This window comes from Pyrus communis, chromosome 4 (assembly GCF_963583255.1).
Source record: "Pyrus communis chromosome 4, drPyrComm1.1, whole genome shotgun sequence".
In the NCBI taxonomy this organism is placed as follows: Eukaryota; Viridiplantae; Streptophyta; class Magnoliopsida; order Rosales; family Rosaceae; genus Pyrus; species Pyrus communis.
In genome coordinates, this window is record NC_084806.1 from 19,312,525 (window position 1) to 19,336,076 (window position 23,552).

At 36.5% G+C, this 23,552-nt stretch overlaps 4 protein-coding genes across 12 annotated transcripts; all 4 read left to right on the forward strand.

The window, feature by feature from the left end:
* Window positions 1–431: 431 nt before the first annotated feature.
* Window positions 432–5,306, forward strand: LOC137731779 (phosphoinositide phosphatase SAC8-like). 9 transcript variants are annotated; one of them, XM_068470994.1, is made up of 14 exons: window positions 432–563; window positions 713–840; window positions 922–1,013; window positions 1,100–1,157; window positions 1,691–1,792; window positions 1,958–2,019; window positions 2,294–2,400; window positions 3,015–3,284; window positions 3,580–3,644; window positions 3,828–3,973; window positions 4,145–4,253; window positions 4,366–4,423; window positions 4,592–4,685; window positions 4,789–5,192. In XM_068470994.1, exons 2-7 carry the CDS (start codon window positions 790–792, stop codon window positions 2,325–2,327), a joined length of 399 nt encoding a protein of 132 aa, XP_068327095.1. In that variant the 5' UTR covers window positions 432–563; window positions 713–789; the 3' UTR covers window positions 2,328–2,400; window positions 3,015–3,284; window positions 3,580–3,644; window positions 3,828–3,973; window positions 4,145–4,253; window positions 4,366–4,423; window positions 4,592–4,685; window positions 4,789–5,192. The 9 variants fall into 9 exon arrangements, with proteins under 9 accessions (XP_068327095.1, XP_068327092.1, XP_068327096.1 ...); XM_068470991.1 differs by adding an exon at window positions 5,211–5,306 and having other exon boundaries at window positions 3,828–4,423; window positions 4,789–4,863; XM_068470995.1 differs by having other exon boundaries at window positions 3,828–4,253; window positions 4,393–4,423.
* Window positions 5,307–6,575: 1,269 nt separating this feature from the next.
* On the forward strand, window positions 6,576–10,307 carry LOC137730640 (probable LRR receptor-like serine/threonine-protein kinase At3g47570). Its single transcript, XM_068469614.1, has 2 exons — window positions 6,576–9,454; window positions 9,655–10,307. Exons 1-2 carry the CDS (start codon window positions 6,733–6,735, stop codon window positions 10,074–10,076), a joined length of 3,144 nt encoding a protein of 1,047 aa, XP_068325715.1. The 5' UTR covers window positions 6,576–6,732; the 3' UTR covers window positions 10,077–10,307.
* Window positions 10,308–20,111: 9,804 nt separating this feature from the next.
* On the forward strand, window positions 20,112–20,699 carry LOC137732822 (probable LRR receptor-like serine/threonine-protein kinase At3g47570). Its single transcript, XM_068472084.1, has one exon. The coding sequence runs from the start codon at window positions 20,112–20,114 to the stop codon at window positions 20,697–20,699; it is 588 nt and encodes a 195-aa protein (XP_068328185.1).
* A 30-nt stretch (window positions 20,700–20,729) lies between these two features.
* On the forward strand, window positions 20,730–21,398 carry LOC137732824 (probable LRR receptor-like serine/threonine-protein kinase At3g47570). The gene is made up of 2 exons (XM_068472086.1): window positions 20,730–20,772; window positions 20,977–21,398. Exons 1-2 carry the CDS (start codon window positions 20,730–20,732, stop codon window positions 21,396–21,398), a joined length of 465 nt encoding a protein of 154 aa, XP_068328187.1.
* The last annotated feature ends 2,154 nt before the right edge of the window (window positions 21,399–23,552 follow it).

Genomic DNA, 23,552 nt, shown 5'->3' on the forward strand with positions numbered 1-23,552 from the left:
GATAGACAAATTCAAGAACACTATTATTGATTATCATTAATTATTAAGGACCAAATTAAGAAGTTATGTCAATATCACGAATTATTTTGGCTAAAAAACCTTTAATTTATTTGATTGTTAAATTTGAGAGTATTTGTTTGTATTTAGCTGAAATTTTGGATATATTTGAAAGATTTTATAAAAAATGACATTTTTAAAATTAAAGGTTAATTTTTTGCAATATTTAATAAATACTCCCCCGAGGGTTTAACCTCCCCATCCACCCACCCACAAAAACCCAAAAACGATGACTTGGCTTCACACAATCCCTTCACTTGGCAGCCTTGAGACGTGTTGCCCGTCATCTAGGAGAAATTTTTAATTGTGACGGAAATATAAATGGTATACCACCACATGTTTTTATGTAAATGATGAGAAATTTTATTTTTTAAGTTTAACATTAATATCTCACCGTTTAAACAGTGAGACATGATCAACACTGGAAAAATCTCTCGTCATCCGGGTAGCCCCAAACAAAACCTCGACGATATACGGAGTGGCGGGAACGATCAGATTGCTTACAGGTAAGTCAATTGCTTGCTTTTACTCGCTTTGGAGTATTTCGAAACGAAAATGTGTAACTTTTTTCCGTTGTATTGTATAAATCTGTGGATTGAATGGCTATATTTCCAGGGAATGGTGTTTGTTTGCTGAATTGATGTGTTTGGTGCAGGAAATTATGCTCTTGTAATAACTTCGCGGACGGAAGTTGGGACTTATCTCGGCTTCCCTGTTTATCGAGTGACCTCGATGAGGTTTCTGTCCTGCAACGATGGTATGAAGAATTCAACTGCTCAGGAGGTAAGGGTTTTGATTCTTTTCATTCGTTAGCGAGTTTGAGAGTGACTTGGGATGTTTTAATTTTGTGATGTGTTTGTGCAGAAAAAGGATGAGACGTACTTCATGGCTCTGTTGAAAACAGTCCAATCAACTCCGGGGCTGTACTTCTCGTACAAGACTGATATAACACTAAAGTAAATTCTTATGTCTATTTATGTATCTATTCGGTAAAGTGTTGTATTTGTTTATTTAATCATATATAATTGATCATTTCTACCAGCTTTCAAAGAAGATGTAAGTTAGTGGAAGGATGGATGGCCAAACCAATATGGAAGCAGGTTAGTTGGAAATTTGGAATATTGGGCTTATCGGGACCTGATTAGTTCTTAAAAGTGATTCATGTTATATACATCAGGTGCATATAAGCATATATATTGTCCACGCGTTTAGTTTACTAGGCATCCTCAACTCTTTCCAATTCAGAGGGTTAATGGGGAAAGAAAGGAAAACCGCCCTAAGGATTTGCCAACTTCTGTGTTTTTGTGCACTATACTTATCTTTTGTTCTCAAGGTGAAAGTTTCAGCTCAATAAAGATGCCTTCTCAGTTCATATCCTTGAAAACATGCCATCCTTTGTGCAATTTTTTGGTTGTCAAGAGATTCTCCCTTCCCCTTTATCCAAAGAATTTTTTTGTCAGCACTAGAAGATGAGAAAGCATGAGTATCGAGTCAACTGACATACCATATCATATGGATGTTTATCAGTTTTTTCTCTTAATGCCATTTTAGCTCCTATCAAATGTTTACTTTACACATTATGATCTATGACTAGTAATTGCTTGGTAGTTTTTAACATTATTTGTGTTTTCAGGCTGACCCTCGATTTGTTTGGAACATAAATCATTTGTGTTTTCAGGCTGATCCTCGATTTGTTTGGAACAGAAATCTTTTGGACGAACTTATCAAGTATAAGGTTAGACTTTCCATCTTTGAGGTCATAATTAGTTAAACAATTTAAAGTATTTTCTCGCTTACCGCCACTTAATGTATATCTTTAAGGAAGAACAGCATTTCCAAAAGTCGTCAGTTCTTCGCGCACAAATTTTATTGCTAATGCTCATTAATTTTCTCATGGCAGCTTGATGGGTTCATTATTCCTCTAGTACAAGGAAATATCCTGAATTTACTGATTTCTTATGTGTATGTCCCTCTCTCTCTCTCTCCCTCTCTCTCTAAGATTGAGACTCAGAGTTAGGTGAGTAATATGTTATGGTGTTCCGTGACCTACATTTAAGCTTCCAGACTGCACAGCTAAAGCTAAAGGCTTATCTGCCACACTTACGATGGTCTCAAAGAGGTGTACCCGGCGTCTAGGCCCAATCTTATAGAGATGATTGATTCTTGTAGTCACTTTTGTGTCCGTATCTGCATGTTTTGAAGGACTTAAACATGAAACACTGTAATGTGGTCGTAGGGACAAGAATGTGGAGAAGAGGAGCCAACCTTGATGGAGATGTTGCTAATTTTTTTGAAACTGAGCAGTTGGTGGAGATTGAAGGTTTCCAGCCCTCATTATTGCAGGTAATTCTCATATGAAGGTTCAGAAAAGAAATGTGTGCTAAGGTATTATTGTATCGGAGTATTTTTAGTTACTATTATATTTCTTTGCCTAAATAGGACATTAGCTTATATCATGGTGTCATTGTACATGTGATCAACTAAGTTGGCCGAGGATTAAACATTTGAGAAAAGTATATTTTGTTGAGAATGAATCCCATATTGATGGGAGGAGGGACCTTGCATGAGCTTATAAGTAAATTGGGCTAATCCCCATATTGCAAATTGGTTTTATGGTGGAACCTCAACTTTCTTCACATTCTGCGCTCCTTGTTGATATGAGAAATATCATAATTGTAGAACTTTGTCATTCTTTTCTGAGGTTTATGGACTGCCCCTCACATAGATGAAACTTTTGTACAGTTTAGCAAGGATAGATTGGTTTTTGCCAACTTTTATACATTTAGAGAACTTTTTCAATACTATACTTTCTAAATATGCAGGCGCTGTTTCACTATTAACCCTTAAGACTGATAATAGATTGGAAGTTTTGTCATAAATTAATTCAAGAAGATTTATTTATCTATTCCTTTTTTCTGTATAAAAACCTTCCATAATACTTTTGATATGTTTTTCAGATTCGAGGTTCAATTCTGCTTCTTTGGTAGCAAATTGTTGACTTGAGCTATAAACCACAACTTAGGATTATTACTCATGAGCAGAGAGTAATTTGTCGCCAGAGATGCAAATCCATCCCTTTTTACTCTTTTCTGGCTTCATGGTACAGTTCTTGTTAGAGTAGTTTCTGAATTTTCCCAATCTACTTACAGTCAAATGTTGTGGAGCACCATTTTTTTGATCTTTCCCAAAGATATGGAGAGACAATGGCAATAGACCTAACTGATAAAGTAAGGGTTTCTTCTCTTTTTAACTTTTTACTTTGAATTTAACAATCCTTGAACACTGGTTCACCTTTACGTTAAGCTGAAAATTTTGCAATTTTTTTCCTTCAAATTGTGTTTGTACGACATGCTCACCTTTTTGTGGCTCTGGGATTCGCTAAATAAGCAATGGTGTGTATAACTCGTCCCAGCTGATTGCTTGTGCTACACAAGTTTTACTTTTTTTTTAATTGTATGCAAAGTATATGTTGTTTCATATATTTCCAGTTGTTATAAGCTTTCCATTTATTGTTATTTGTAGCATGGTGATGAAGGTCAACTAAGCACGGCATTTTCTGCTGAAATGCAAAATCTACCAAACATGAGGTGACAATTTGCTTACTTATGTATGCAACTATGTTGGCTCCCAACTGAATCATTTTCCCACTTCAAGTGGATTCCTTTTTTGTTTTCGAGGTTGCTTAAAATGAAGTCAGTTCTATTGGTTGGCATTGGGAACAATGTCAGAAATGAGATTTTGTTCTCAACTTACTAGTGTTTTTGTAGCAGATACGTTTCATTTGACTTTCAACATGTATGTGGTAACTCAAACTTTGAAAACCTAAAGGTTCTATACGAGCGGATCTCAGAGCCATTTGAAAAGCAAGTGTAATGAAAGCGTAATATCTGATTGAATTAAGTATGCCAAAATCCAGGTATGCTGGCAATATGTAATACTGTTTTTAATCAAAACTGTTCCAGCTGAGCAGATACTTCCTTGTAGATGCGAAGGGCAATATACTTGAGGAGCAGAACTGCATTGATTGCCATTGCAGGAGTAAACTGAGATTTGACATTCAATTGTTTACTGGTTCTTTATTTTGTAGAGTTGCTTGGCCCAGAAGTCTCTAGATGCACAGTTGCAGAGGACTGGAGTGCTGGATTCTTCTGAAAGCATTTCTATGTTTGCTGAAGACTACCAAACATTTAGAGCATGTATGGAATTATTCGTGTCATGTATCCTATCTTTCATAAATGATCAAACGATGTCTATAATAAGTTGTTATACTTATTCTCAATTCCGGGTCTTTGGTGTGGGCGGAGCAAGGTGACGAGATAAGCCTCGACTACGCAGGGACATATGCCCTTAAAGGGGACCTGGTTAGGTAAATTCAACTGTATAGTATGACTTGAATCATGGACTATACACACACACACACACACACACACACACACACACACACACACACACACACACACACACACATATATAATGTAATTATGTATATATGTCCTTTTTTTTCGAATCATATTCTGGATCCATATTACCGCAGATAAGGGAAGCAGACATTTGGAGGAATAATTAAAGATGGGATGAGTGCTCTTTCAAGATATTTTTTGAATAACTTTCAGGATGGCATTCGGCAGGTAAACTGCCTCTCTTTGGCAAATAGAGTATTCCTCATCTGCATGAAAGCAAGTGACTTCCATGTATATATACTTGCTTGAAATAAGTTTCAAATTTGTTCAGGATGCTATGGATCTTATCAGTGGCCGCTGTACAGTTAGAAGGGATATTTCACCATCGCGGGCTGAATCTTTTTCTGTACAATGAATCTTTCAAAGAAATTGAAGTGCCTGAAGTCCTTGTCTGGTTTCATATATCCCTTTGTTATCAGTTGTACAGATCCTGGGTAGGATAATAAAATCTTGGTCCATCTTCTCGGAACCTTGATATTTTAGTTTATGATCGTTTGGGGAGTACCCTTATGGTTCAATTGCATCTCATGAAAGTAAATTTAGTAAGAAATCATGCCTACTTTAGCAAATACGAGCGATATTTAATGGATATGCCTTTAGTAACGAAAGGAGAAGTAAAATTCAATTCTAGCAAACTTGATGTTTGATTGGCCAGCTTGGCATGTAATCATCATTAGTTGGCCGCGAATGTAGGTAACTTGTGCCGCTTTTAAAATGCCTTCACTGAATCTATGGTCAAGTTTTAAGTGAGAACAAACATTGCAGTATCTACCAGTGGCATCAAAAAAGGTATTACTATTATTTGGTTTTGCCTGAAATCTTAGAACATGGAACTTTGTTCTCAGGTGCGAGTTCTATTCAATATTCACTAAGACCTGAGAAATTTCGAATCCAACTTGCAGCGGGTCGAAATGCCCAACAGTATATGTCTTCTGTTCTTTGTGCTGGAGTGACTGCTGGAGTAGTGGCAGCGGTTAAAGCTAACGGAAGGTAATTCTGTTTGAGACCTCGCTTGTGCAGACTAGTGTAACATTATTCTGAACTCGTTCATTCAAACCGTAGAGTTACTGTGTTGCAAGCCTTGTAATTTCGTAGCTAATATTTACAAGCGACTTGTGGTTAAAATGGTATACTTGTTTTACTGTTTCCGGTTGCAGCCGACAAATTACTTGGTACATTTGGCCACGAGTTCAAATGGCAGTGCAATCGGACATGGTACACTACTTTAGAGATTGTGTGAGATCGCTAATTCAGGGGGCCACGTTGTTTTGATAATCTTTGCAATCCAAATAAAAAGAAATCGCTCTGTATTACTTGGGTGTGTTTTGATAATCTTTGCTTTAGTTAAATTCAACTACGCAGGGACATATGCCCTTAAAGGGGACCTGGTTAGGTAAATTCAACTGTATAGTATGACTTGAATCATGGACTCTATGTGTGTGTGTGTATATATATATAATGTAATTATGTATATATGTCCTTTTTTTTCGAATCATATTCTGTATCCATGTTACCGCAGATAAGGGAAGCAGACATGTTGTTTACGATAACATGGGTGTGTTTTGATAATCTTTGCAATCCAAATAAAAAGAAATCGCTCTGAATTTACTCCAAATATTCTAAACATGATTTCAACCGGACGAAACACTTACAATGCCCTTTTGCTGGAATGGGATTGATTACAAACATACATAGACATCCCTCTTATAGAGATTTCACAAAGACTAACACAAAACATAGGTGTTCAAAAGTCTTACCACAAAATATAAAACACAAAACATAGGTGTTCAAAAGTCTCTGCACATCCGCACTTTCACACATATTTTTAGACTTTTGTATACACACATAGCTTTCGGCCATTACAGAAGGCTGTCACTCTCTGCTTTCTGCCAGTACAGAAACATTGACAGCTATCAAAGTAAAAGATAAGTATAGCTTTTGAAAAACAAGGCAGCTATAGACAAAACATGCTAGCTGAAAAGTGGTCGTGTAGCCAACTATTCCACCAATTTCGGCCACTTTAGTTTGATTTGAACTTCCAACAGTTCCAACAGATTCCTTAATTTCTGTTGACTAACTACTAAGTTGGTCTATCTTAATTTCTGTGGCCATCCAATCTCAAGTGTATTTTCTTACATGTGATAGGATTTCTTCTCTTTTGTGCTTCTGTGCAAATTAAACTTTGGTTTTCTGGTTTTCCATTTGTCTTTGAACAATGATGGAGCATTCACGTACTATTCGTAATTTGGGTTTGTTGAAATTCCTGCATGGCTTCTTTCTCTTAGTCTTATGCATGATGAGCACATGTCCGGAATCTACAGCATTTCCCAGCTCTACCTTGCTTGGAAACGAATCTGATCGCTTGGCTTTGCTAGACTTCAAGAAAAGAATAACTGAAGATCCCCTCAGTGTCATGAGCTCGTGGAATCATTCCACCCACTTCTGCAGTTGGGTAGGCATTACATGCCACCGTGCCACCCAAAGAGTCTTGATTCTGGACCTGCAAGATAAACAATTGGTGGGCTCCATTCCACATTCCATTGGGAATCTTACTCGTCTAATTGAAATAAGCTTGGGAATCAACAAGTTTCATGGTGAAATTCCTCAAGAATTGGGTCGACTGCGGACCTTGGAAAGTCTCAACCTGTCTTTCAATTCTTTAGGCGGGAAACTTCCGACTAATATGTCCCACTGTACACAACTCAGATTTTTGGATCTTTTATCCAATAAGATTATTGGGTCAATTCCACGCCAACTCAGTTCATGGTTGAGTTTGACTGTTCTACAACTTGGAAAAAATAATCTCAGTGGAACCATCCCAGGTTGGATAGGAAATTTTTCTTCTTTGAGGAGTCTTAGACTTGGCGGCAACAATTTTCAAGGAAGCATACCAAATGAGCTCGGGCATATAACAACCTTGGAATTATTCATAGTTGGGCACAATAATTTGTCTGGTATGCTCCCTTCTTCAATTTATAATATTTCTTCCATATACCTAGTCAGTGTTTTTATGAACCATTTCCATGGAGAGCTACCACCAAATCTCGGCATCTTGCTTCCTAATCTCGTAGAAATTTACTGTGATGGAAACAATTTCACAGGAAATATTCCTGTATCATTGTCAAATGCTTCTAGACTTCAATTGATTGATTTTTCTTGTAATGACTTCACGGGGACAATCCCTGGAGAAAGTCTCGGAAGCTTGCGAAGCTTACTTGTGCTAAACCTTAATCAACTGGGAAATGGAAAACTTGGTGATATGAGTTTTCTCCATTTCTTGACTAATTGTACTAGTCTTCGATATCTGAGTCTTAGCTTTAATCGTTTTGGGGGAGAAATCCCGAGATCCATAGCCAACCTTTCGACCCAACTACAAACTCTTTATCTATGGGGTAATTTGTTACATGGAAGCCTCCCAAACGGCATTGGAAATCTTATAAACCTTGCCGATCTAGTTATGACTGATAACTATTTGGCGGGTGTTGTCCCCGAAGAAATTGGGAAGCTCAAGAAGATGCAGAGACTAGTTTTGAGTGAGAACAAATTTTCCGGGCCAATTCCATCTTCCCTGGGTAATATGACTTCATTGATAGAGCTCTACGTGGACGGAAACAGTTTTGAGGGAAGTATACCTCCAAGTCTTGGAAACTGCCAAAAACTGTTAAAACTTTTACTTAATAATAACAATCTAACGGGCATCATACCTAAAAAGCTTATGGAGCTTTCAACCCTTTCAGGTCGTTTAGACCTGTCTGGAAATTATTTGACTGGTTCATTGCCAAGTGAAGTGGGTGATTTGGTGCATCTCACAGTGCTAAATATATCAAACAACAAGTTATCAGGGGAAATCCCTAGCACCATCGGCCGTTGTAACAGTTTGGGGGGCTTGTACTTGGACGACAACAAATTTGAAGGAACAATTCCTCAGTCTCTTAAAGATTTAAAGGGCTTGGAAGAACTTGACATTTCAAGCAATAACTTATCCGGGCAGATTCTTGAATTCATAGGCAAGCTTGGAGCACTTCAGTATCTCAATCTTTCGCATAATGATTTTGAAGGTGAGTTGCCCAAAGAAGGAATTTTTTCAAATGTCAACGGTGTCTCAGTTCTTGGAAATCATAGGCTCTGTGGTGGTATCCCAGAATTACATCAACCTACATGCCCCAAAAATAAACACCATTCATCTCGAGGACTACTTTCCCCAAAAGTAGTCATCCCTATATCTTGTGCACTTGCATTCATAATTGCTCTATCATGCTTCTTTGGTGCTCGTTCAATGCTGAAAAAGTCAAGAGATGGACTTGTAACTTCACGTTCTTATAAGGATTGGAAATTAGGTGTTTCCTACTCACAGCTTGTTGAATCGACTAACGGTTTCTCTGTGGATAATTTGATCGGTTCGGGAAGTTTTGGTTCTGTTTTTAAAGGGGTAATTCCTAGCGATGGAACGGTAGTTGCTGTTAAGGTATTAAACCTTCAACAACAAGGAGCGTCCAAGAGTTTCAATGATGAATGCAAAGCTTTAAGAAGTGTCAGGCACCGAAATCTTGTCAAGATCATAACTGCATGCTCAAGCATTGATAATCATGGTAGAGACTTCAAAAGTCTAGTCTTCGAGTTCATGCCAAATGGAAGTCTTGACTCGTGGTTGCATCCTAGAGATGAGGAGCAATCTCCAAGTAAGAGATTGAATTTTATGCAAAGATTGAACATAGCCATTGATGTTGCTTCTGTGTTAGATTATCTCCACAACCATTGTGAAACGTCCATTGTTCATTGTGATCTAAAGCCGAGCAATGTACTTCTTGATGAAGACATGGTAGCCCATGTTGGGGACTTTGGTTTAGCAAGGTTCCTCTTGGAAGCATCAACTGATCATTCCCTCAGTCAAACAATGTCATCGCAACTAAAGGGTTCTGTAGGTTACATTCCTCCAGGTATGAGATTCCATCATTCTAATTTCATTTTTCAATTCTTATTAACTTATTACTAAAAACCAACTAATTAAATCCTATTTATTAAAGATATACTATTGACTCTTTTTCCTGGAAACAAGTAACATTAATCTGAAATAAGATATCAATTTTAATAGTCAATTGCATGTGACATCTTATTGTCTATATGTATGTCACTGCAGAGTACGGCATGGGAGGCCAAGTTTCCATACTGGGAGATGTTTATAGCTACGGGATACTCTTGCTAGAAATGTTCACAGGAAAAACACCTACTGATGACATGTTCATTGAAGGTCTAAGCATTTACAAATTTGCAGCCATGGCTTTGCCTGACCATGTCATGGACGTTGTTGACCCTTCATTGCTCCTCAACCTCGAAGCTGATGGTAGTGTTAACGATGACAGATATGAAAGGACTGCGCTGCCCAGACGTAACAATCGTAGAGTGGTGAAAGCAAAAAAGGTAGAGGAATGCTTGTTTGCTGTGATGCAGATAGGACTGTCCTGCTGTGCAGTATCACCAAGAGAGCGTATGCTTTTGAATATGGTTGTCGGAAAAATGAGTGCAATTAGAGACTCGTACCTCAAAGTTCAAGAAGGCTAAAAAAGGACAAAGATATGCTGCTTGTGGTTTTTCTTTTCTTGTTTTTCTTTACTTTTCCTGCCGTCGCTTTGAACCTTGCCTCTTTTATGTCAACTGTTGTTTTAAACAAACAAAGTTTTCATTTGTATGACTTGAAGCTTTCAAATTCTTATTTGTGTGGAGCTATTTGTGGAAGAACTTTGCAGTCAATCGACTGGGAAATGGAAAACTTGGTGATTTGAGTTTTCTCAATTTCTTGACTAATTGTACTAGTCTTCAATATCTGGGTCTTAGCTATAATTGTTTTGGAGGAGAAATCCCAAGATCCATAGCCAACCTTTCGACCCAACTACAAATTCTTACTCTAGGGGGAAATATTTTACATGGAAGCTTCCCAAACGGCATCGGAAATCTGATAAACCTCATTGCTCTAGAGATGGCTCGAAACTATTTGGCGGGTGTTGTCCCTGAAGAAATTGGGAAGCTCGAGAAGATAGGGAAACTGTATTTGTATGATAACAAATTTTCTGGGCCAATTCCATCTTCCCTGGGTAATATGACTTCATTGATAGAGCTCTGCATGCATAGAAACAATTTTGAGGGAAGTATACCTCCAAATCTCGGAGACTGTCCAAACCTGCTACTACTTACACTTTATACTAACAATCTAACGGGCAGCATTCCTTAAAAGCTTATGGAGCTTTCAACCCTTTCAATTGGTTTGGACCTGTCTGAAAATTATTTGACTGGTTCACTGCCAAGTAATGTGGGTGATCTGGTGCATCTCACACTGCTAAATGTATCAAAAAACAAGTTATCAGGTGAAATCCCCAACATCATCGGCAGGTGTGCTAGTTTGGGGGGCTTGTACTTGGACGACAACAAATTTGAAGGAACACTTCCTCAGTCTCTTAAAGATTTAAAGGGCTTGGAAGAATTTGACATTTCAAGCAATAACTTATCGGGGCATATTCCTGAATTCTTAGGCAAGCTTGGAGCACTTAAGTATCTCAATCTTTCTTATAATGATTTTGAAGGCGAGTTGCCTAAAGAAGGAATTTTTTCAAATGTTAGTGGTGTCTCGATTCTTGGAAATCATAGGCTCTGTGGTGGCATCCCACAATTACATCTACCTGCATGTGAAGGAAGATTTGTGAAAAACAAGTTCATTTGAGCAACATCAACAACATGCAATTAACAATTAAAAGGCGGAATCATGTTTATATGCACTCAAAAACAAAACTTAACCCATGAACTTCAAAGCCTAGTAGATAGGTGAACAAAGACTCAACTCAAAACAAAGTGAGTTGAGAAATCAATACATTTGTAGATTCCTCTTTGCATAAGCAAAGGCTAATCACCCAAAGAGAGGGCCTTCATTCCTTGCATCTTAGATCCATGGATTTGGATGGATGAAAAGGTTTCTCCAAGTTCCCAAAATTGAAAACCTCTAAGTCTCCACACCAAGGCATATTGTAGAAGAAATGAGTGACCTTGGAGGAGTTTGATTGCTAGATGATCCCTCCAAGGTGGCTGAAATTTTAGAGAGAAAGGAGAGCTTGTGTTCTCTTCCTTTCCCCAAAAACAACCCTTAATGAATTTTGGCTATAAAGTCATACTTATTCCTTAATTCATTTGAGTGGCAAACTTGTAAATAAGTCCAAAACCACTCCTTCTTTAACATGGGATTTATTGGGCTATTTGGGCATTTTTGAATCATTATTCATTAAGTTGTCACACAACTTAAGTCAATGGACTTGACGTTCGAAGCCCATTGGGCCTTAAGGTCCAAAACTATCCCGAGGTCTTTTAACGAACTTATTCGTTTGATTACTAATCATATTAATTAATCCTTGCCATAAATAATTAAACCATTTAATTATTCTTACTCATCTCCGTTGAATCTTCAATCTCTACCTTACACGGTGTACGATCCATTAGGTTCCTTTTAGCGAGGCAGTGGGCGATTCAAACTCTTTCAAATCGATTGTGAATTGGAACTTACTTTCAATTCTCCCGTTAGTGATAATACACTTTTAGGGCTTCCACAAACCATGGTTGACGCCTAGCAGCATGTCATGGTTACCCAAGCTAATCAGAAGAGGTGGAGAACCTATTCAGTTTTAGGATTACAAATGCAATACGGTCTTTCTCTAATACAATACTCTTGACCACATTGTTTGGTTTGATAGTTTATTCATGTCTACTATCCAATGTGAGTCTTGTGCTTATATGATTACCTTGAATGTGATTTGGAACACATTCCTAAATCTCATTCATACTTTGGCCAAAGATTCTTAATCATATCATAGAGTATTCTCCCTCAAACAGTTTGAAGGTTAGAGATCCCTTGTTGCGCATTCACTTGCCTCCATGGCTAAGTGGCTTAACCCCAACGATGCCGTGGACACCCTCCTGATGGAGTGACTTTGACATAATCAAAGATTAAGGACCTAACCACAAGACAACTGTGATGCCTCAGGTCAAAAGACTAATTTGCATTATCCCAACCATGAGTTCTCATGTGACATGAATATGAGAACTCTTCATTGATCGTGTTCAGTGAACTCATTCTCTATTGAGCACCTACGTACTTGTCTTGATGTCACACACACCAATGACTCGAGACTAGTCACTCTCCCTGAGAGAAGACATAGCACGTACTGATCTTAACGGACTGTCAATGCCCAATTGACAATCCTATGATCAGGAACGTTTAGGATGTGTCAACGAAAGAATGGTCTCATGAATCTAACTTCTTTTAGATCGCATTCTTCCAATCACATATTCCTTGGACTTATCGTTTAAGCATATAACATTTATATAAGACGGCTCAAACAATAATCTTTGCCCTTTACATTTAAACTACATTAGTTTAACATTGTGAAATGTCCGTAAAGTATCATCATATGATTGGTTTTAGGGCACATTTCCAACAATCTCCCACTTGCACTAGAGCCAATCAGCTTGGTTATCAGTGATGATACCTCTTCTGTAATTCATTTCATAAATGGCTGAGTAGTAGGCTTAAACAAGATGGATATCTATATGTTATCCATAGAAGCAACCTTGAGAATAACGACGTCACCATTATTCATGATTCCTAATCATGTGGTTCAGTCTCTCATTTGAGTTCGGACCTTGATGAGACCTTGATTCCCTGGCTTGAGCTATCGCCCCATTAGTGTCATACACTTTCTGGTTGGAACCGAATAGATAGTTCATAAATGAACTTTCCCATCCAAACAACATTGTTGTAAACTTCTATATGGCAATATATTTTGCATTCATAATGGAACACACTAAAGTCATTACTTTAATGTTTCCATCCAAATATCTTTTTAGTCATAATAAAGAGATATCTGTTTATCTCTTCATTCATAATGAAGAAATATCCAATGATGGATTAGATTCATAATCTAATACATTTACGCTTCCATTACGTTACTCTAATTCTTTCTCAATTATTGAGTAATATATCCTTTAGTATTTCTCAAATACTTAAGGACTCACTTGACAGTTGCCATGGTTCTGATCCTGGGCTTGCACTGATATTGTCTTGTACCTTTCTAGGTACATCTTATATCAATGTTTTTCATACAATATGAAATACATAAATCACCTTTCTGCTTATGCATAAAGGATTCTATTTACGCATTATTTCTTTGGGAGTCAAAGGGTACATTCCCTTTGAGAAGAACAACTTCCTAGTCTCACTAAAATTGTCATTCTAATTGAAGTTTATCATCAAATGAGAAACTTCCTAGCATCTCTTGTCTATTTTAGGGATTGATATAATCCAATTATATCTTGAAATATATCATTATAGATTTCCATTCCATTATATAGACTATATCTCCCATATACATTCTATCGTTATAGAATAACTTTAACGAAGAAGTACTCTTTTCATTTCCAAAAATTAATATATCATATATATATATATATATATTTAATTTTAGGAATACGATTAACTCCCACTAATCTTTTGTAAACCTAGTAAACAAAAGATTCATTTACATCTTTATGAGAAATCAAACAATTGATCTTTTCTCATAAGACGCTTATAGCTCCCTCTAGCTTGCTAAGATCCATGATGGATGGATCTCTACAACTAACCTGTCTTGTGATTTATAGTTTTAGACATATATTATCAAGACTATCTTAATAATGGTTTCGGAAACCCATATTATGTCCAAACATTAAATCACCATTTAGTTGTATAGGAACTAATCTAAGAAGTATATATCATATATATATGGGTAATTGATAATGTCCAACGAACTAAATCTTATTCATGTTCATTCTTCTCCTAATGGAGAAATTCATTATCTTACGATGCTACTTTCCTTGATATTTTTCAAGGAAATTAATCTAAAGTGTTACTTTTTCCTTGGATCAAATCTAAGGAGGTAAATACTTTAGACGTCTTACTCATCTACTTACATTTCTTGAATTCTTTGAAACCTTTTGCAAAGTATTCGGACTTGTGTTTATTCAGAATAAACTATAGTCCAACCGAGAGTGATCTTCGGTGAATGTCATACAACATGAGTAGTATTATGTTGTGGACAAGTGCCACTAACATCTAAGTGAATTAACCTCAACAACTTTGTGATTCTTTCTTCTTTCCAAAAGAATAAAGATTCGAACATTTCGCCTCTATACAATTTTAACAAGAAGGTATTGGATCCGGATCTAACGATCCAAAGCATCCATCTATGACCAACTCGTAACTTATGTTTTAGAGGTATCACAACTCAGTTGGGATTAGTCACTACCTTGCAACCTTTTGGGTTTTAAGCATCATCGTATTCTAAACAGTTAAACTACCACATCATCTCTACTATAGAGACAACCAATTAAATTACAATAATCTAATTATTGATTAACAAAGAACATTGTTTTGTCAAACAAAACATTTATCCATCTCTACTATAGTGACGGATTTAAGTTCCTTAAAATTGGAATGTAAAGACAATCTTTAGTATTTTCCAATTTCTTTGGTAGTTCATATGAGGAAGTAAGTACAATCCGCTTTCGCAGAGATCTATATTTTATTCACTTTCCGAATGTGAAGTACTTTCTCTTCTCTCATTAATCTTCTACTTTTTATTAGCACACTTTTACAACAATTGTAAAACATAGTTACTAATACGGAATCAAGCATTCAAGTAGAAGAACCAACTGTTTTGAACTATTTCAAGAACATATTACAACACCTTCGAAAGGTGTGTTCTTGACACTTGCAAGACATTTCTTGCAAATACCCCTTCCTATGTCCATCCTTTCTTAAAGAAAGTTTGTTCCCTTGGAGTTATTTTTGCTTTCTTCATTTGACTTCTCCTTTGACTACAATAGTCATGGTCCCTAAACTCCCACTACCTCTCTTGAAACTTATTTCAAATGTGTTATACACATCAAACGATTTGGAGAGCGTGCGGTTATTGTTCACTATATAGTTTACAATAAACTTAGTGAACCATTAGGATAGGGACACAAAGGTGAAGTCCTTGCCTAGTTTCCGTCTCGTTAAGTGGTTTAACACTTCAACACTCAATGATTCAAAATCATTATAAGTCCATGTTGATGGACTATTTTTGTCAACCAACCATTATGTTCTAAACATAATTACAAACTTTCAAGAGTTGTTCAAGGCAACTCTCATTTCTTCATACAACAATTTGTATTTGAAGAATTATGACATTAAAAGTGTTGTCCTTCTCATGTTAGACTTATCTAACATATTCTTCCAATGATACATTATCAATAGGAAGATTGTGAGGATGAGACTACTTAGTTACATCTACAAGCCATTAAAGACAATCTATGGGATTGTAGAACTAAGTCCGGAAATTAAAGCATTCGGCTTTTCTTTGTCAAGTTTTGGATAGCGTTTGCAAATATATTGGTAAACAAATACATAACGAATATAAATTGATTGATTTTAAGCCATTTGATTCGGGTCTTTAAATCAAATAGCACCACCCACTATTTTTGGCAAATTCCATATCCCTCATCGGAATTCGAGAGTTTTGGAGGAAACTCTTAGTAGGGTATGGGAGGCTCACTATTACCAAGCCCACCTCACGATGATACGATATTGGCTAGCATTAATAATAATGAGAGAGTACGCTTACTCATTTGCATCTCTTGCAAGTACCCATCTTATTTGGCCTCTAGAGAATGTTGCCTCACAATGATATGATATCGGCGCCATTGCACTTAGTTAAGTTGTTCCCACCATGCTTAGTTCATGAAGGGGTTCAAGAATAGCCTCACAATGATATGATATTGGCCATCCTCGTTGCCTACACTCACCTCATCATATGCGTATAGACTCCTCCTGAGTGTAAGCATGCACTTTGTACTCCCCCATGATAGGGTGAAGCCGGTGTACAAGTCACAAACGATTGGAGCCTACCACGGTGGAAGGCCACGAAGAGATATTCAAAGCATCTCTCGCTTATCAACTTAATAATGGTTTGGTTGAGGGTTTTAGGTCTCATCACATAAATATTCATTTTAATCTAATTAAAAACAATTTTGATCCTATTACAACTATTGGTCCATTTGATTGATTTAGTTGTATATAATACTCCCACTAAGCTTTTAAAACGGTTTTTAAAGCAAGAGTATATGATACTACTAACATAAGGTTTGCATTCATTGATGGACTATATAGTTGCCTTAGGGCCTTAGGATGACTATGAACCTTTGATTCGATTCAACACGAGCCTAGTGTTGAATCTCGGTCTAGGGATGGTGATTGATTTTAGTTACGTGTTTAATCATATTAAGGCGTGTTGTCTTATTGGGCGTTGGACCCAACTACTCCAATTTCATGCATATCGAATAAAACAAGAAAGGAGTACTTCAAAGTAAATAAGAGCTTATGCTCTTTTACAACAATTGATCAAATCAAATTACTTTAAAGTAAAGAAGAGCTTATGCTCTTTTACAACAATTGATCATATCAAATTACAACCAAAATTTAATCTACACATTCCCATGGTTCAAACAAATTTGAAACGGCCTTTCACATAGCTCAATTATAGTAGGCTTAGGTTCATAATCACCCTTTCTTTAATTAATTAACGCTTTAACTAATTAAACTTGAATGCAACATTTTCATTTGGTTTTTGTATCCATAGAATTGATTTAAATGGAGCTAAATGAAATGAAAATCCAATTCTCATTTAAAGAGACAAAACAATTTTGTTCTCTACCTAATTTGGGCCATTTTGCAAAAACTTAAACTTTTGGGGTCACTTTGTAAAAACATAAAAGTCCACTACTTCATGTAATTACAACTAGAACCCAAAAATTTCCACAAAAGCTAAAACTTCATTAAAGGAGCAAAACAATTTGTCCTTTTAGTGATTTTGGACCTTTACGTAAAAACGTAAACTTTTGGGTCAAAGTACAAATACACAAAAGTATCAAAACTTTATGTAATTGCATAAAAGCCCCACAAGGACCCTAATTGAGTAGGGTGGCCGGCCATTGAAGCAAAGTATATAAAAAAATTTCAAAGTTTTGTAAGTGGGGTGTGTGAAATGGAATAAATCATTACACACCTACCCACTAAAATTTCTTTAATTTTTCAAAATAAATATCTAATATATTTAAACATAAGAAATATTTCAAAACAAAACTTTATGAAATAAATCAAAACTTTGAATCAAAACACCAAACCTTTTGTTCTTGGCAAGAACATATCAAGAACAATGAAGAACATTCATGAAAAACCCATAAGAGCTCCATGAACATTCTTCACCCAAAAACATCCCAAAACCACTCAAACTTAAGGGAAATAACATACAACCATACCAGGGTATATAGGGGTTCCATAAGTCACTTTAAAACACTTTTAACAAGTCAAACAAGAACCCAAAAATCCACCCTTTGGATTTGGCCGAATTTCCCCAAAAACATGGCACCAAAATTTTAGCTCCAAAATTCATGCTCATATGAACTACATCTACAACATTTGAGATGGCAAATTTTCTAACAAAATTTACATTCAAAGAAGCAAGAATAAAGCTTGTAACAATTACAACATTCAAATCACAAACTATGAATTACAAAACCTAAAAGGATTCACCAACTACTAGACTTAGGCTCTTGATACCACTTGAAGGAAGATTTGTGAAAAACAAGTTCATTTGAGCAACATCAACAACATGCAATTAACAATTAAAAGACGGAATCATGTTTATATGCACTCAAAAACAAAACTTAACCCATGAACTTCAAAGCCTAGTAGATAGGTGAACCAAGACTCAACTCAAAACAAAGTGAGTTGAGAAATCAATACCTTTGTAGATTCCTCTTTGCATAAGCAAAGGCTAATCACCCAAAGAGAGGGCCTTCATTCCTTGCATCTTAGATCCATGGATTTGGATGGATGAAAAGGTTTCTCCAAGTTCCCAAAATTGAAAACCTCTAAGTCTCCACACCAAGGCATATTGTAGAAGAAATGAGTGACCTTGGAGGAGTTTGATTGCTAGATGATCCCTCCAAGGTGGCTGAAATTTTAGAGAGAAAGGAGAGCTTGTGTTCTCTTCCTTTCCCCAAAAACAACCCTTAATGAATTTTGGCTATAAAGTCATACTTATTCCTTAATTCATTTGAGTGGCAAACTTGTAAATAAGTCCAAAACCACTCCTTCTTTAACATGGGATTTATTGGGCTATTTGGGCCTTTTTGAATCATTATTCATTAAGTTGTCACACAACTTAAGTCAATGGACTTGACGTTCGAAGCCCATTGGGCCTTAAGGTCCAAAACTATCCCGAGGTCTTTTAACGAACTTATTCGTTTGATTAATAATCATATTAATTAATCCTTTCCATAAATAATTAAACCATTTAATTATTCTTACTCATCTCCGTTGAATCTTCAATCTCTACCTTACACGGTGTACGATCCATTAGGTTCCTTTTAGCGAGGCAGTGGGCGATTCAAACTCTTTCAAATCGATTGTGAATTGGAACTTACTTTCAATTCTCCCGTTAGTGATAATACACTTTTAGGGCTTCCACAAACCATGGTTGACGCCTAGCAGCATGTCATGGTTACCCAAGCTAATCAGAAGAGGTGGAGGACCTATTCAGTTTTAGGATTACAAATGCAATACGGTCTTTCTCTAATACAATACTCTTGACCACATTGTTTGGTTTGATAGTTTATTCATGTCTACTATCCAATGTGAGTCTTGTGCTTATATGATTACCTTGAATGTGATTTGGAACACATTCCTAAATCTCATTCATACTTTGGCCAAAGATTCTTAATCATATCATAGAGTATTCTCCCTCAAACAGTTTGAAGGTTAGAGATCCCTTGTTGCGCATTCACTTGCCTCCATGGCTAAGTGGCTTAACCCCAACGATGCCGTGGACACCCTCCTGATGGAGTGACTTTGACATAATCAAAGATTAAGGACCTAACCACAAGACAACTGTGATGCCTCAGGTCAAAAGACTAATTTGCATTATCCCAACCATGAGTTCTCATGTGACATGAATATGAGAACTCTTCATTGATCGTGTTCAGTGAACTCATTCTCTATTGAGCACCTACGTACTTGTCTTGATGTCACTCACACCAATGACTCGAGACTAGTCACTCTCCCTGAGAGAAGACATAGCACGTACTGATCTTAACGGACTGTCAATGCCCAATTGACAATCCTATGATCAGGAACGTTTAGGATGTGTCAACGAAAGAATGGTCTCATGAATCTAACTTCTTTTAGATCGCATTCTTCCAATCACATATTCCTTGGACTTATCGTTTAAGCATATAACATTTATATAAGACGGCTCAAACAATAATCTTTGCCCTTTACATTTAAACTACATTAGTTTAACATTGTGAAATGTCCGTAAAGTATCATCATATGATTGGTTTTAGGGCACATTTCCAACAGCATGGCCCAAAAACAAACACCATACATCTCGAGGACTACTTTCCCCAAAAGTAGTCATCCCTATATCTTGTGCACTTGCATTCATAATCGCTCTATCATGCTTCTTCGGTGCTCGTTCAATGCTGAAAAAGTCAAGAGATGGACTTGTAACTTCACATTCTTATAAGGATTGGAAATTAGGTGTTTCCTTCTCACAACTTGTTGAATCGACTAACGGTTTCTCTGTGGATAATTTGATTGGTTCCGGAAGTTTTGCTTCTATTTATAAAGGGGTAATTCCTAGCGATGGAACGGTAGTTGCTGTTAAGGTATTAAACCTTCAACAACAAGGAGCGTCTAAGAGTTTCAATGATGAATGCAAAGCTTTAAGAAGTGTCAGGCACCGAAATCTTGTCAAGATCATAACTGCATGCTCGAGCATTGATAATCATGGTAGAGACTTCAAAAGTCTAGTCTTCAAGTTCATGCCAAATGGAAGTCTTGACTCGTGGTTGCATCCTAGAGATGAGGAGCAATCTCCAAGTAAGAGATTGAATTTTATGCTAAGATTGAACATAGCCATTGATGTTGCTTTTGCATTAGATTATCTCCATAACCATTGTGAAACGTCCATTGTTCATTGTGATCTAAAGCCGAGCAATGTACTTCTTGATGAAGACATGGTAGCCCATGTTGGGGACTTTGGTTTAGCAAGGTTCCTCTTGTAAGCATCAAATGATCCTTGTTTCAGTCAAACAATGTCATTGCAACTCAAGGGTTCTGTAGGTTACATTCCTCCAGGTATGAGTTTCCATCATTCTAATTTATATTTTCGGTTCTTAATTATTAACTTACTACTAAAAACCAATTAATTAAATTCTATTTATTAAAGATATACTATTGACTCTTTTTCCTGGAAACAAGTAACATTAATTTGAAATAAGATATCAATTTTAATAGTCAATTGCATGTGACATCTTATTGTCTATATGTATGTCATGGCAGAGTACGTCATGGGAGGCCAAGTTTCCATACAGGGAAATGTTTACAGCTACGGGATACTTTTGCTAGAAATGTTCACAGGCAAAACACCTACTGATGACATGTTCATCGAAGGTTTAAGCATTTACAAATTCGTAGCCATGGCTTTGCCTGACCATGTCATGGACGTTGTTGACCCTTCATTGCTCCTCGACTTTGAAGCTGATGGTAGTGTTAACGATGACAGATACGAAAGGACTACGCTGCCCAGACGTAACAATCGCGGAATAGTGAAAGCAAAAAAGGTAGAGGAATGCTTGTTTGCTGTGATGCAGATAGGACTTTCCTGCTGTGTAGTATCACCAAGGAAGCGGATGCTTCTGAATATGGTTGTTGGAAAAATGAGTGCAATTAGAGACTCGTACCTCAAAGTTCAAGAAGGCTAAAGAATGGCAAAGATATCTGCTTGTGGTTTTTCTTTTCTTATTTTTCTGTACCTTTCCTACCATCGTTTTGAACCTTGCCTCTTTTATGTTAGCGGTTGTTTTATAGGGACGAAGTTTTCATTTGTATGACTTGAAGCTTTCAAATTCTTATTTGTGTGGAGCTATTTGTAATTGTCTTGGTTATGTCTATCCTGTTTAGAATAAACTCAATGCTGAAGCAGTTTATAACATTTTAGTCTCATATTTCTTCCCAGATGGTTGCATGTGCTACACAAGTTTTGTTGGATTTTTTTTTTGTTTTGATAGCATGTGGGTTATGGTTGTGACGAAGGATGAAAGATTGTTTTAAGGCACGTATAAATATGTTGCCATTCATAATTTATTTGCCCCGACATACAATGTGCAAAAGGGATATGCAAATAAGCCTTGTGGATACAGTTAAGCCCGACGTTATGCCTATTGTTTATCCAAGTTTTGCACACTCCTAAAACAAAGTCCAAACACTCAAGGAGATAGATAAGAATAGTCAAGATTTAACTGGAAATGATACTGCATATTTAGTTTTTAGGCTTTCATTATGTCAAATAATAGGAATATAAAGATAATTCTCACTTTTTTTTTTCTTCTCTCTAGCCTTGATATCGCTTACATTAATTTCTATATTGTGTCGTGTTCTTTCTAAAACATTTGATCGAGTTGATTTAATAGGCAAATAAATAAGATAGCATGCCTCAAAATATGTTTTCCGCAGATAAATTTATTTTATTATAACAGGTCGTCCCCCTTTACAACATAAAATTGGTAAATAAGAAAAACAAATTTTGTTATATGAATTTTTTTAAACAAATAATATTATCAATATAGAAGTGGATCAAGTATTTAACGATAATGTGGTTGAAATTCGTTTTTATCGTGAGTCAAAACCTCTCCCAATCTCTCCGATCCCCTGTTACAGTAGCATCCCTTCATCCGAGTCCTCTCCAGCTATCTTCAGTAAGCTTTGCTCTTTTCGCATATGTAGAAAACTACTGCTGTATTTTGATTATTTCCATCTAAAATTCAAATTTCTAGCCGAATGCGCATTGATTACTTGTTTTAGGGTTCCTGTTTTGTTCAATTTATTAGTTGTTTCATCAATTTACACAGCATGTGTAATTCCCACAATTTGTTTTCTGAGATGGGAATTAGGCAAACATCGGAAGCACCCAGAAGTTGACAGAGTAATTAGAAATTAAAAAATTTGGATTTTTTAGGTTTTTTTGGTATTGGAGTTATGGGGCAATGAACTGCTTTGCATTGATGAATTGGTGTGACAAAAGTAAACCACTTTTATTATTTTTTTGCATAGTTGCAAAAACAGATCATGTTTCGCTTAGCTTCTGGAAATCATTTTGTTTTGTTCGTCATCGAGACTTAGCCAATATTCTAATCAGGTAATTTTCTTAGGAAACTTGCTTGTTGCTGCTTGTATGTTTGACTGTTGTACTTTCTCGTTCGATACGTTTCGAACCTACTCTCATTCCGTGGCTAGTCTAGTTAAGGAATTAATGACTTCCATAATTCTCACTCGTAATCTTTGTATGTGGCATGCATCTATGGATGTTTGAACTCCTCGGTGTTCTTGGAGCTTTGTTTATCCAATTTCATATCTGATTTAAGATTCAGTAGATGAACTTGGCATTTCCTTTTTATCTTCTACTGAAGAGGACTCCATGCTAAAGATTGCTTAGTAAGTCGACGCTATACTCTTAGAAATCTTTCAAAATCTCAATTGAGTACGCCCCGCTTAATGATTTTGGCTACAGAGTGTGTCCTACCCTTTGCTCTCAAGTCCGATCCCTTCCCCCGAGATTAGGGTAGTCAAAAGAAAGGACCCCATTACTATGCGATGCAAAACTTATGGTCTACAAAATGAACACCTTTGTTAGATGATCGAGCCATTCAGATTTTGATCAAGCTCTATGGAATGTGAAGAGTCATATAAGTGTGAATTTACAAAAATATTATTCACATCTCTTCTTAAGAACATAGATCATTTGCGTGAGCGAGATTATTGGAAAACATATATTTCAATATGTACGTATGTGTATAATACGTTTTTAGTACATTAGAGTTGTTAAATGTATATTTCAACGAATCATTCTGACGTGTACA